The 12,421-nt window shown below is 35.2% G+C and overlaps 1 protein-coding gene and 1 non-coding gene across 2 annotated transcripts in view; both read right to left on the bottom strand.

The window, feature by feature from the left end:
- The window catches only part of ACBD6 (acyl-CoA binding domain containing 6), a 319,330-nt gene that overhangs the window by 35,146 nt on the left and 271,763 nt on the right, over positions 1 to 12,421 (bottom strand). The window contains exon 7 of the mRNA XM_077157162.1: positions 4,325 to 4,355. Coding sequence (XP_077013277.1) covers positions 4,325 to 4,355 — 31 coding nt within the window. The remainder of the gene's footprint in view (positions 1 to 4,324; positions 4,356 to 12,421) is intronic.
- Positions 167 to 271, bottom strand: LOC143681919 (U6 spliceosomal RNA). Its single transcript, XR_013174961.1, has one exon. It is a non-coding gene; the product is annotated as a U6 spliceosomal RNA (small nuclear RNA).

Consider the following 12,421-nt stretch of genomic DNA (forward strand, 5'->3'; position numbering starts at 1 on the left):
AAATGATTATTTATTTATTTATTTATTTATTTATTTATTTATTTATTTATTTATTTATTTATTTATTTCGGGTGCATGGTCCAGGAGTCAAACCCAGGTCTCCCACCTGGAAGGTGAGTATTCTACCACTGAACCAACAGTGCACCTATTTTTTTTTTTATTAGAGAAAAATATGGAATGCTTGACAAATGTGCATGTCATTCTTGCATAGGGGCCATGTTAATCTCTGTATATCATTACAATTTTGTATATATGCTATCAAAGTGAGCACTAAAATGATTTTTTAATTGTGAAAAATAATGTATATACAAAAATGCAGTAAATTTCAAAGCACACTGCAACAATTAGTTATGGAACTGATTTCAGAGTTTGGTATAGGTTATAGTTCCACAATTTTAGTTTTTCCTTCTAGCTGCTCCTAGACACTGGCAACTAAAAGAAGTATCAATATAATGATTCAGCACTCATACTCATTGTTAAATCTTATACTCTGTGTTATAATCCAACTTCTCCTTTGACTTTCTCCCAATCTTTAGGGGTGTTTAGGCTATGCCCACTCTAACTTTTTCATGTTGGAAAGGGCTGTCAATAAGATGTGATAGGAGAATGGAATTAGTTGATGTTCTGGAGAGGCTGGCCCTCTAGATTTCAGGACTTCTCTGGCCTAAGAATCTATCTGGAGGTTGTAGTTTTCTGGAAAGTAATCATAGTGCATGGAACCTTTGTAGAATCTCAGATAAAGCCCTAGTTGTTCTTTAGGGTTGGCAGGAATGGTTTTGGTTGGGTTTGGCAAACCATTATAAATAGAAATATCTAGCTGAAGCTTGTGTAATACTAGCCTCCTGACTCTATCTGAACTCTCTCAGCCACTGGTACCTTATTTGTTACAATTCTTTTCCCCTTTTGGTCAGGAAGACATTGTCCATTCCATGGTGTTAAGGCTAGGCTCATCCCTGAGAGCCATAACCCACATTGCCAGGGAGACTTTCACCCCTGGATGTCATAAACAAATAATTTTTACATCAGTTAAGAAAAGAAAGGAGAAAATATATGCATTTGTATTTATGTCTTTTATAAATACATAATTACATTTATGGGTACTCTGTTTTTTCATGTGGATTAAAATTACTGTCTAGGGTCACCTGTTTTCAGTTTAAAGAGATTAGTATTTCTTAGAAGGAGGGTCTGTTAGCAAGAAATTCTTTCAGTTTTTGTTTATCTGGGAATATCTTTATTCAACCTTCATTTTTGAAAAATAGCTTTTCTGGATATAGGATTACTGATTGGCAGCTTTTTTCTTTGAGCACTTTTAATTTGTTATTCCACTACCTTCTGGTCTCCATTGTTTCTGCTGAGAAGTCATAGATTTTCTTCAATAGATGTTTCTTCAATGTGCTGTTTGCCCTTAGAACCACGCCCAGAGTCTTTCTTTTTTTTTTTATTAATTAAAAAAAATTAACAAACAAAACATTTAGAAATCATTCCATTCTATATATATAATCAGTAATTCTTAATACCATTACATAGTTGCATATTCATCATTTCTTAGTACATTTGCATCGATTTAGAAAAAGAAATAAAAAGACAACAGAAAAAGAAATAAAATGATAATAGAGGAAAAAAAAGACTATACGTACCATACCCCTTACCCCTCACTTTCATTTACCACTATTTCAAACTGAATTTATTTTAACATTTGTTCCCCCTACTATTTATTTTTATTCCATATGTTCTACTCTTCTGTTGATATAGTAGCTAAAAGGAGCATCAGACACAAGGTTTTCACATTCACAGAGTCTCATTGTGAAAGCTATATCACTGTTCAATCATCATCAAGAAACATGGCTACTGGAACACTGCACTACATTTTCAGGCAATTCCTTCCAGCCTCTCCACTACATATTGAACAAGGTGATATCTACTTAATGCGTAAGAATAACCTCCAGGATAACCTCTCGACTCTGTTTATCGAGAGTTATCGAGAGTTTGGATCTCTCAGCCATTGACACTTTGTCTCATTTTACTCTTCCCCCCTTTTGGTTGAGAAGGTTCTCTCAGTCTCTTGATGTTAATTCTCAGCTCATTCTAGGGTTTTTCTCAGTCCTTTGATGCTGAGTCTCAGCTCATTCCAGGATTTTTGTCCCACGTTGCCAGGAAGGTCTACACCCCTGGGAGTCATGTCCCACGCAGAGAGGGGGAGAGGGGTGAGACTGCTCATCATATTCATGCCCAGAGTCTTTCAATGGTTGTTATTTTATAATTTCCATCAGTTTCACTGGGGGGCAGGTCAGCAGAACTCCTTATGCTGTCATGACAGAAGTTATCTCTGCCTTCATTACTATAGCTTTAAAACAACATCTTGATATTTGGAAGAGGGAGTCCCTCTTTTTTGTTCTTCAAATTCCTTTAGATATTCTTGACTTTTTGTTCTTCAGTATGAATTTTAGAACAAGCTTGTTAAATTCTACAAAATCCCTACAGGTATTTTCATGAAAATTCTCTGAATTTATAGTTTACCTTGTGACAACTGATCTTTATGAGTCTTCCCATTCATGAACATGGACCACCTCTCCTTCTATATAGGTCTGTAAAATGTCTTTGAAAAAAGTACTATAACTGTTTTCAATAAACGTTTTGCATATCTTTTGTTAGGATTGAATCCTAGGCTTTTGTTGCTATTATAAACATATCTTTAAAATATTTTGTTTCCTGCCCTTCCCCCTACTCTGGAGTTTAAGAATGCAATTTAAAAAACTGATATTGTATTCAGCAACCTTGCTAAATTGTGTAATTAGTTTTAATAATTTGACTGCAGAGTCTCTTGGATTTTCTCTGTAACTAATCATATTGTTTGAGAATAATGATATTGTTTCTTTTAATCCATTTTACGAATGCACTTTTTTTCTTTTGCTTCTCTGTCTATATATTGCAACCCAATACTAAACAGAAGCATTTATGGTAGGCCTCCTTTTCTTGTTCCTTCAAATACTCCATTTTTAATAATAATGTTTGTTACATAATTTCATCAGGTCATGGGAATTTCCTAATTTATTAAGAGTTTTTATCATGGGTAATAATATTAGCTAACAGTTACTGAGTACATTCCAAGTGTCAGGCATTGTTCTAAGTACTTGACATGGATTAACTCATTATCCCTAATAACAAACCTCTGAGGTTCTTATCCTTAATTCACCACGAATAAACTGAGGTATAGTGAAGTTAAATGATCTGTCCAAAGTCAGTTGTAGAGCTAGAATTTCAACACAGAAGTCTGTCTTTTTAAAAGCTCAAGTTCTTAACCATTTTTCTATTTTGCTTCTTAGAATGAGTGCTGAGTTTCCTCTACTGTTTTTTTTTTTGCATTTGATTTGATCATATGATTTGTCACCTAATATCTATGCTCAAAAATGAGACTAACCCAAAATTTTCCTTTCTCCTGATATATCTGGTACCCAGGTTATATTAGCTAAACTCATAAATGAGTTGGGGCATGCAATTAGTGACATTTCAATCTTCATTATAGGTTAATGAATATAGGTGGTATAACCTATGAATATAGGTGGTGTAACAGCTAACTCAATAGTCTAGACTTCAAGAACAACCCAGGGCCATCTGGGCCATCTGTTATTTAATGGTAGTCTAGGATTGCCAAGACAAGCAAAACAGCCTAATGTGTTTACTTCCAAATGGTCTGAACATAGTTGAGTCTTAATCTGGTTTAAATATTGGTGGTTATCTTTTATTCAAATGAATTCACATCCAAATAGAATCTTTGTCAATATATATTTATACTTTAAAGTTTACACAATACTTTAATATCTTTTATCTTTGTGAATTTACTCAATGGCTCTCTATCAGCCAGATTAAATTTCCATTTTGCAGATTACTTAAGTAATGATTAATTAATTAGGCTAATCAGTAAGAGAAATGAGTTAAAAACCAAATGTAGTTTTATTTACTTCAATTTCATTAGGAAAGTGTTTCTTGTAGAAGAGATTCTAGCTCCTACGTGACAATGATTAGAATTTTAGACAATGATAACAATACCAAGAACGAAATAATGAATTTTCAAAGGTGGAGTTGAAGGAGTCTCTATCTCTGGTGATTGTAATGGAAATGCTTAAGTTACTATGAATGTTCCCGTATGACTCTTACTAAATCTCCAAACTTACAGTTTAAATTTTTTTAAAAAAAGAGTTATTTTACCTCTGCTAGTTTCCAGGCACTTTTCTAAGCACTACAGATGTCACATTGGACAGAGACAGTTAAAATAAACAAATAGAGAAAAGTTTCAAATATTATTAATAATTTAGAAACATCTTACCATAATGTAGAGCTGTTTGACCTTCATTGTCCTATAAACAAAAGAAGCAATACACTTTAGAAGTTTAAGTAATTGCAAAGGAATCCAAATATATATATTATAGCAAAAATATCTGATATATCAAAGTTCCATAGGTTTATCAGACACAGGAAAAAGAAAAAGTCAATGCTTTGAACCTCACAGTAACTTTTTTTTCTTTTGGCATGGGCAGGCACTGGGAAGCGAACCTGGGTCTCTGGCATGGCAGGCGAGAGAGAATTCTGCCACTGAGCCACTGTTGCCCGACCTCACAGTAACTTTTGACCAAGGTTTCTACCTTACAGAATAGGAGACTGTTAAATGGCAACTTGTGCATTGCAGCAGCTACAGTAGAGTAACATTAACAAAATCTGCATATACGAAACAAAAGGGGAGCCCTTAAATTATGGCAGTGTGATTACCTAGTAAGTGGCAGAAAAATTGACATTATATATCATTTACCTTGGACAGCATTAGGCTGCTTTTTCTAAGCTTATCCCCAAATCTTATTTGAGTCTGTGACTTACAGTGAGAATGAACTGGTAGCTTTAAAAGCTCTTTTCAAAGACCTGCAAACCAGATCAAATATGATGAGGAAATGTGATTTTAGAGTGCACAAAGTCCTGGAAGTTAAGAAAGCTAAAAATTCCCATAGAATACTGAGAAAAGGCCAGTATTTCAGCTAAAAATTTTTTTCATTTAAAACCAAGATATTCTAACCATACACACTAATTACAGCACAGATGAATCCTTTTTAGCACAGCTACTTCTTAAATTGAGCGAACTCATCACATTACATAAGCAACAAACAATCTGGATCAAGCACAGGTGAAAAGAATTGAGTAAATATTTTGATATGCCCTTAGCAATATGTGTGGCTATTATTACACCCCTGATAATTGATAATAAATATTAAACCATTACTGTGGATAACTGAGATAGAGTGGTATTATAACTCCAACCCAGCTAGTCTTAGGCACCCCTTATCTGCCTTTCTCACATCCCAAAAGCTGGATGTAGGGGTGGGGATTGGCTCCCAAGTTTTTTTGGCTGTGGTTCTCTGAATTTGATTAGGAAGAAAATTAAGAAATTGCCACAGGGAGCTTACTTTCTGGTTCAACCTTCTGATCAGATAGGGAGTAAGAAGAAATATTCTTTATGGGCTTTTAACACTTAGAGAAGTTTGACAGATTGGAGGTAAGGTGGGTATGTGGATGGGCTGGGGGAGATACAAAAAAGTAATTACAAGGAACCTTAGGCATAGGGTAGATTTGGCTGAGGTGCAAGAGTGTCTAAATTTGGGATGCCCATTAAGTATCATAAGGGGAATAAATTCTAAGGGAAGTGAAAGATGGAAAGCAGCACCAGAAGGTGAGAAAGTATAAGAGAGAATTTTTGCCTAACTCTTTCTTACCTTTTTAGATACAGTCCCTACCAGATTTCCCTTTGCTTTGCCTTGCCCTGCTTTGAGGGGTGAGGAAAGATAGCAGAAGAGAGCTGCAGTGGCTCTAGTAAACAGAATCAGAGTGATGATGCTCACACATGGCAAAAAGACTATATGAAGTTGTGCTCCCGACTGTTTTGCCTTGCTTATAGAGCCAAGGGTAATTTCATAAAAACTATACTGACTATTATGGCTTAAGATACTGGAAACTACTTTGCCAGTTTCCACTATTAAACACTAAAAGTGTGTGTATGTGTATGTGTACATTCATATATCTGGAAGTTTTACACATTAACATTTATAGTTTAAACTGAATGTTCAGCAACAGAAAACAATTTCAGAAAAGGCTTAATCTATCGACGTTTCAGGACCCTACTTATATTCATCATGCAAGGTTATATTTTCCACAATTATCAATCTTTAGAAAGCATAGTTCTCTTGCTATTTGTGCATAACTTTCATGTTTAATCACTGTGTTCATATATACTCAAGTTCGTTCCTTTTGTTCCTCAGGAAACCTCTCCTGACTCCTCAGGTAGAGTTAGGTACCTCTCTTTCCTACTACTGCGGCACAGCACATATTTATTTTATCCCTTTAGCACTAAGCCACTGATAATACTGATGTTATCAGTACGCAACATTTTGTAATCATGTCCTGATTTTTTGTACTTGTCTGTCTTTCCACTAAAACTGTAAACTTTTGTAGGCAAGAACTATGACTTTCACTGAGTGCCTAGAAGAGTGTTTTGCATATGGTGTGTGCTCAGTAAATGTTCATGAAATGAGCAATGTATTCCTTCAATCTATCCTCACTTTTAATTTTTAATCTTTTGACTTTTCTTTTATCTGAACCTTCTTTAAAAATTTCCCACATATTTCCTATAGTGTGGCATATAAGATACATAATAATCCACTAAGGGCCTAAACAGTGTTGAGCCAGAGATTTAGCTCATAGTTATTAGGTGCAAATCGTGACTATATTCAGTGACTTCTGAGTTCTTTTATTCTTCACATGTGCATATAACAAGTTACTCTCTTGAACTTAAAAAGATTACTTTTCTCCCTTCGTGCAATCTGCACTAATCCTTTTTTACTTTATCACATCCCCAACTTACTAATATTTTAAGGATCTAATTTTCTTCTATCTCCAGATTGAGTACCCCATCAAATATAAGTATATTCTTTATTTTACCACCTGAGGTATTGATGAAAATATTAAATACTTAGCTCAGAACTGATACATATAACACCATTTATTTTATCCCTTTAGCACTAAGCCACTGATAATACTGATGTTATCAGTACGCAAAATTTTGTAATCATGTCCTGATTTTTTCCTAATGCTAAATGATTCTTACCAAATTGAACCAGGAGCCTTAATTTCAAGTCAAGGTGTATAGCTATATATTGCAGTCATGGAAATAACAAGCTTCCTAGCTGTTCTCTGTAAGTGGAAAATATCTCTGTTACTGGACTTCGTTTTGAATGATCATACTGATTCTGATAAGTTCAATTCAGACTTGATTGATTATCTCTACTAATGTCAGTCCCAAAGATACAGTATTACAGCACTGTGAACCAATGAAGGAGTAATAACAGATTTGCATATGAGGGGTTGGATTTCCCCATAATGTGGCTGAGTGATTTTGTTTTGAGTCAATAATTTAACACTTAAAAAATAGGTTTCAAGTGAATATATGTTGAAGGAGGTAGTCAAACAAATTGTTGTGAGGAATTGGAAGTACTGATATAAAAATTATGAGTTAGTAATATAGTTTTGGGTAATTTTTTTTTTAATTTTTTAATTTTATTTTTTTAAATACCAAAAAACACCAAGCAAACATTCCTATTTTGATCATTCCGTTCTACATATATAATCAGTAATTCACAATATCACACAGCTGCATATTCATCATCATGATCATCTCTTAGAACATTTGCATCTATTCAGAAAAAGAAATAAAACAAAAACAGAAAAAAAAATTTATACATACCATACCCCTTACTTCTCCCTTTCACTGATCACTAGCATTTCAATCTAAATTTATTTTAACATTTGTTCCCCCTATTATTTATTTTTATTCCACATGTTCTACTCGTTGTAGATAAAAAGAGCATCAGACACAAGGTTTTTACAATCACACAGTCACATTGTGAAAGCTATGTCATTATAAATCATCTTCAAGAAACATGGCTACTGGAACACAGCTGTACATTTTCAGGCAGTTCCCTCCAGCCTCTCCATTACATCTTGAATAACAAGGTGATATCTACTTAATGTGTAAGAATAACATCCAGGATAACCTCTTGACTCTGTTTGGAATCTCTGAGCCATTGACACTGTCTCATTTCACTCTTCCCCCTTTTGGTCGAGAAGGTTTTCTCAATCCCTCGATGCTGAGTCTCAGCTCATTGTAGGATTTCTGTCCCACGTTGCCAGGGAGGTACACACCCCTGGGAGTCATGTCCCATGTAGACGGGGGAGGGTGGTGAGTTTGCTTGTTGTGTTGCCTGGAGAGAGAGGCCACATCTGAGCCACAAAAGAGGTTCTCTTGGGGGTGACTCTTAGGCCTAATTTTAAGTAGGCTTGACCTATCCTTTGTGGGGTTAAGTTTCACAGGAACAAACCCCAAGACTGGGGGCTCAGCCTATAGCTTTGGTTATCCACACTGCTTGTGAGAATATCAAGAATTCAATTTGGAGAAGATGAATTTTCCCCCTTTCTCACCATTCCCCAAAGGGGACTTTGCAAGTACTTTTTATTCACTGTTCAAATCACTCTGGGATTTATCGGGGCATCACTCTGGGCAAACCAACAAAATCTCATGTCCTACTCAAGGTTCCATGTACTTATGGTGTTCAATTAAGCTGTCTACATAAGTTATATTAGGAAATGCATTAGTCAAAATATAAATTTTAAAAATTATTTTTATTAGAAAAGTTGTAGGTTTAATATGTCATTCATAAAATACATATTTTATTAGTGTGCTCAATAAATGTTTATGAAATACTTTATGTATTTTACAGAGTTCCCATAATTATCACCCTATCATTAACTGTTTGTATTATTGTAGTATATTTGTTACAATTCATCAAAGAACACTTTTATAATTATACTATTAACTATAGCTCATCATTTACAATAGGGTTCATTGTGGTATACAGTTTTTAAGAAATTTTCATTCTAGTAACATATACAATGTAAAATTTTCTGTTTTTTTTTTGCTTTTAAAAAGGTAATTTATTAAATTTACAGTTCTAAGGCCATAGAAATGTCCAAGCTGAGTGGTGCAAATGTTTAAATAAATGATCACGGTGATGAATACACAACTATGTGATGATATGGTGAGTGTACACCATATATGGAATATTTGTATGTTAAGAATGTTTATAAGCTGTTTTATCAATAAAAAATGTAAATGGGGTTGAGAAAGCCTTCTTGACCAAAAGGGGGAAGAGAGAAAGGAGACAAAATAAAGTTTCAGTGGCTGAGAGACTTCAAAAAGTGTCAAGAGGTTATTCTGAAGGTTATTCTTACGCATTATATAGATATCCCTTTTTAGTTTATGGTGTATTTGGAGGGGCTAGAAGGAAGAACCTGAAACTGCTGAGCTGTGTTCCAGTAGCCTTGATTCTTGAAGACGACTGTAGAAAGATATAGCTTTACAATGTTACTGGCTGATTGTGAAAACCTTGTGTCTGATGCCCTTCTTATCCGGGGAATGGACAGATGAATAATAAATAGGGATAAAAATAAACAAATAATAGAGGGGATAAGGGATAAAATAAATTGGGTAGATGGAATACTTGTGGTCAATGGGAAGGAGGGGTAAGGAGTATGGGATGTATGAGTTTTTTCTTTTTATTTCTTTTTCTGGAGTGATGCAAATGTTCTAAAAAATGATCATGGTCATGAATACACAGCTATGTGATGCTATTTTGAGCCACTGATTGTAAACCATGTATGGACTGTGACTGAAGATTTGTCAATATAAATATTTAAAAAAAAACAAAAACATAAATGGGGTTGAGAAAGCCTTCCTAACCAAAAGGGGGAAGAGATAAATGAGACAAAATAAAATTTCAGTGACTGAGAGATTCCAAACTAAGTTGAGAGGTTATCCTGGAGGTTATTCTTATGTATTATATGAATATCCCTTTTAAGATTATGGTGTATTGGAGTGGCTGGAGGGAAGTACCTGAAACTGCTGAGCTGTGTTCCAGTAGCTTTGATTCTTGAAGATTATTGTATAATTATATAACTTTAACAATGTGATTGTGTGATTGTGAAAATCTTATGTCTGATGCTCCTTTTATCCAGGGTATGAACAAATGAGTAAAAAAATAAGGATAAATAAATAAGTGTCATGGTCAGCTTCATGTGTCAACTTGGCCAAGTGGTGGTACCTGTTTATCTGATTGGGCAAGCGCTGGCCTGTCTGTTGCAATGAGGACATTTCATAGAATTAGATCATGATCACGTCAGCTGCATCCACAGCTGATTCCATTTGTAATCAGCCAAAGGGAGTGTCTCCTGCAATGAGTGATGCTTAATCTAATCACTGGAAGCCTTTTAAGGAGGATTCAGAAGAGGTAGGCTCTCTTCCTGCTTCAGCTGGTGAGCTTCTCCTGTGGAGTTCGTCTAGACCCTCCATTGGAATCGTCGGCTTCACAGTCTGCCGTGTGGATTTTGGACTCTGCGTTCCCGTGGTAATGTGAGACACTTTTATAAATTTTATATTTGCGAGTGTTCCCTGTTGATTCTGTTTCTCTATTTCCTAACAAATACAGTAAGTAAATAAATAAATAATGGTGGGGGATAAAGGGTAAAAAATTGGGTAGGTTGAAATACTGGTGGTCAATGAGATGGTGGGGGTAAGGAGTATGGGATTCACGAGTTTTTTTTTTTTTTCTTTTTCTGGAGTGATGCAAATGGTCTAAAAATGATCATGGTGTAGAATACACAACTATGTAATAATAGTGTGAGCCACTGATGGTACACCAGGTATGGACGTGTGTGAAGTTTTCTCAAAAAAAGATTTATCAATAAAAATATATATAAAAAAAATAAATGTCTAAACTAAGGCTCCAGAGAAAGATACCTTAACTCCAAAGAAAGGGCTGATGATGTTCATGGTTTTTCTCTCAACTGGGAAGGCACATGGGTGATGTCTGCTAGTTTTCTCTACTGGCTTCTTCAAAGAGCTTCCCCTGGGGTATTTTCATTCTGCATCTCCAAAAGTCTCTGGCTGTGTGGGCTCTGTTGGCTCTGAAGATTTTTCCAAAATGGTTCCCTCTTAAAGGGATCCAGTAAGTGCCACCACCTTGAATGGGTGGAGACACATCTTCATGGAAACCACCTAATCAAAAAGTACTACCCACAAGTGGCTGAGTCTTATTTCCATGGAAATAATAAAAAAGATCCCATTCAGCAATATTGAATGAGGATTAAAGAACATGGCTTTTCTGGGGTACACAACAGTGTTAAACCGGCATAGCTACACTAAGGAATATCAACCAACACTAATAAATCTCATAGATACTGATGTATAAATATCACAATGATAATGTATAAATTTATAATGAGATCTGTTACTTCCAAGATGAGGTATTTGCATTAATTTGACTGTTTAACCAAAATACCTGGGAAATCTAATACCATCAGGTTAATTGGTATGCAAGCAATCAGGTAAGAGTTAATTATGATTCAAATATTTAATGGCACCGAACTGCAATAGTCTGATATAACCATTTCCATAATAAGGATAGGTATCAGGACCAATCTAAGAAAAACCCTCATCCCCTTTAACAGGATTTAAGTTACCCTGAAGTTTGCTTTTTTTTCTAGCAATACTGCTATTGCTTACAAATACTCCTTCTCATTGACACGTTTTCTTTAAGTATTTGACCTCTTGCCATATTCTGTCATTAGGGTTACTAACCTCAGTATTATTTGCATTTTGGGCCAAATAATTCTTTGTTATAGAGGGCTGTCCTGTCCAAATTAGGCCTGTCCTGTCCAGATACTGCCAAATTTCCTGGGGTATGGGTAAAATCAACCCCAGTTGTGAATCGTTTCATTAATGTAATTAAAAGCATGGTTTCCGGTGTTATATTTACTACCTCCTAAAGCATGGTTTTGAGCAAGTCAGAAAATATGATACACATGTCTCAATTTTGGTTTTTCAGATCCTTTACCCCTATCCTAGTAACATCCCAATTCCTTTTGGGGAATTACCTTTCCTTCAATGTATATAGTTCTGGAAGGGTATTAAAACCTGATTCCTGCCTTTCTTTTACAGAAGCTAAAGATATCCCTAGTATTTCTTCCCTCAGATTCCATAATATCCTAAAGACAGGCACTGAACCTGAGTTAGGTCAACAGAATACTTTCTCTCCAGATTTTGAATCTTGAGAAAGAAATAAGAATAGATAAAGGGTCTTGGTGGAATACTTCCATGAGATGGTTCCTATGGTCCCTTCTGTATAGCCCTCTGGAACTGCAGTCAGTCATGAATTTCCAAGCCAGCTTCTTCTGCCTTCCTGTTGTTTCTAAAAGTTCCTGATAGTCTTCCAATAAAAATTGTGGTTTAAATTGTCAGCCAGTTTCCATTATTTATAACTGAAGAACCATA

The sequence above is a fragment of the Tamandua tetradactyla genome, chromosome 4 (genome assembly GCF_023851605.1).
Source record: "Tamandua tetradactyla isolate mTamTet1 chromosome 4, mTamTet1.pri, whole genome shotgun sequence".
NCBI classification, from domain to species: domain Eukaryota; kingdom Metazoa; phylum Chordata; class Mammalia; order Pilosa; family Myrmecophagidae; genus Tamandua; species Tamandua tetradactyla.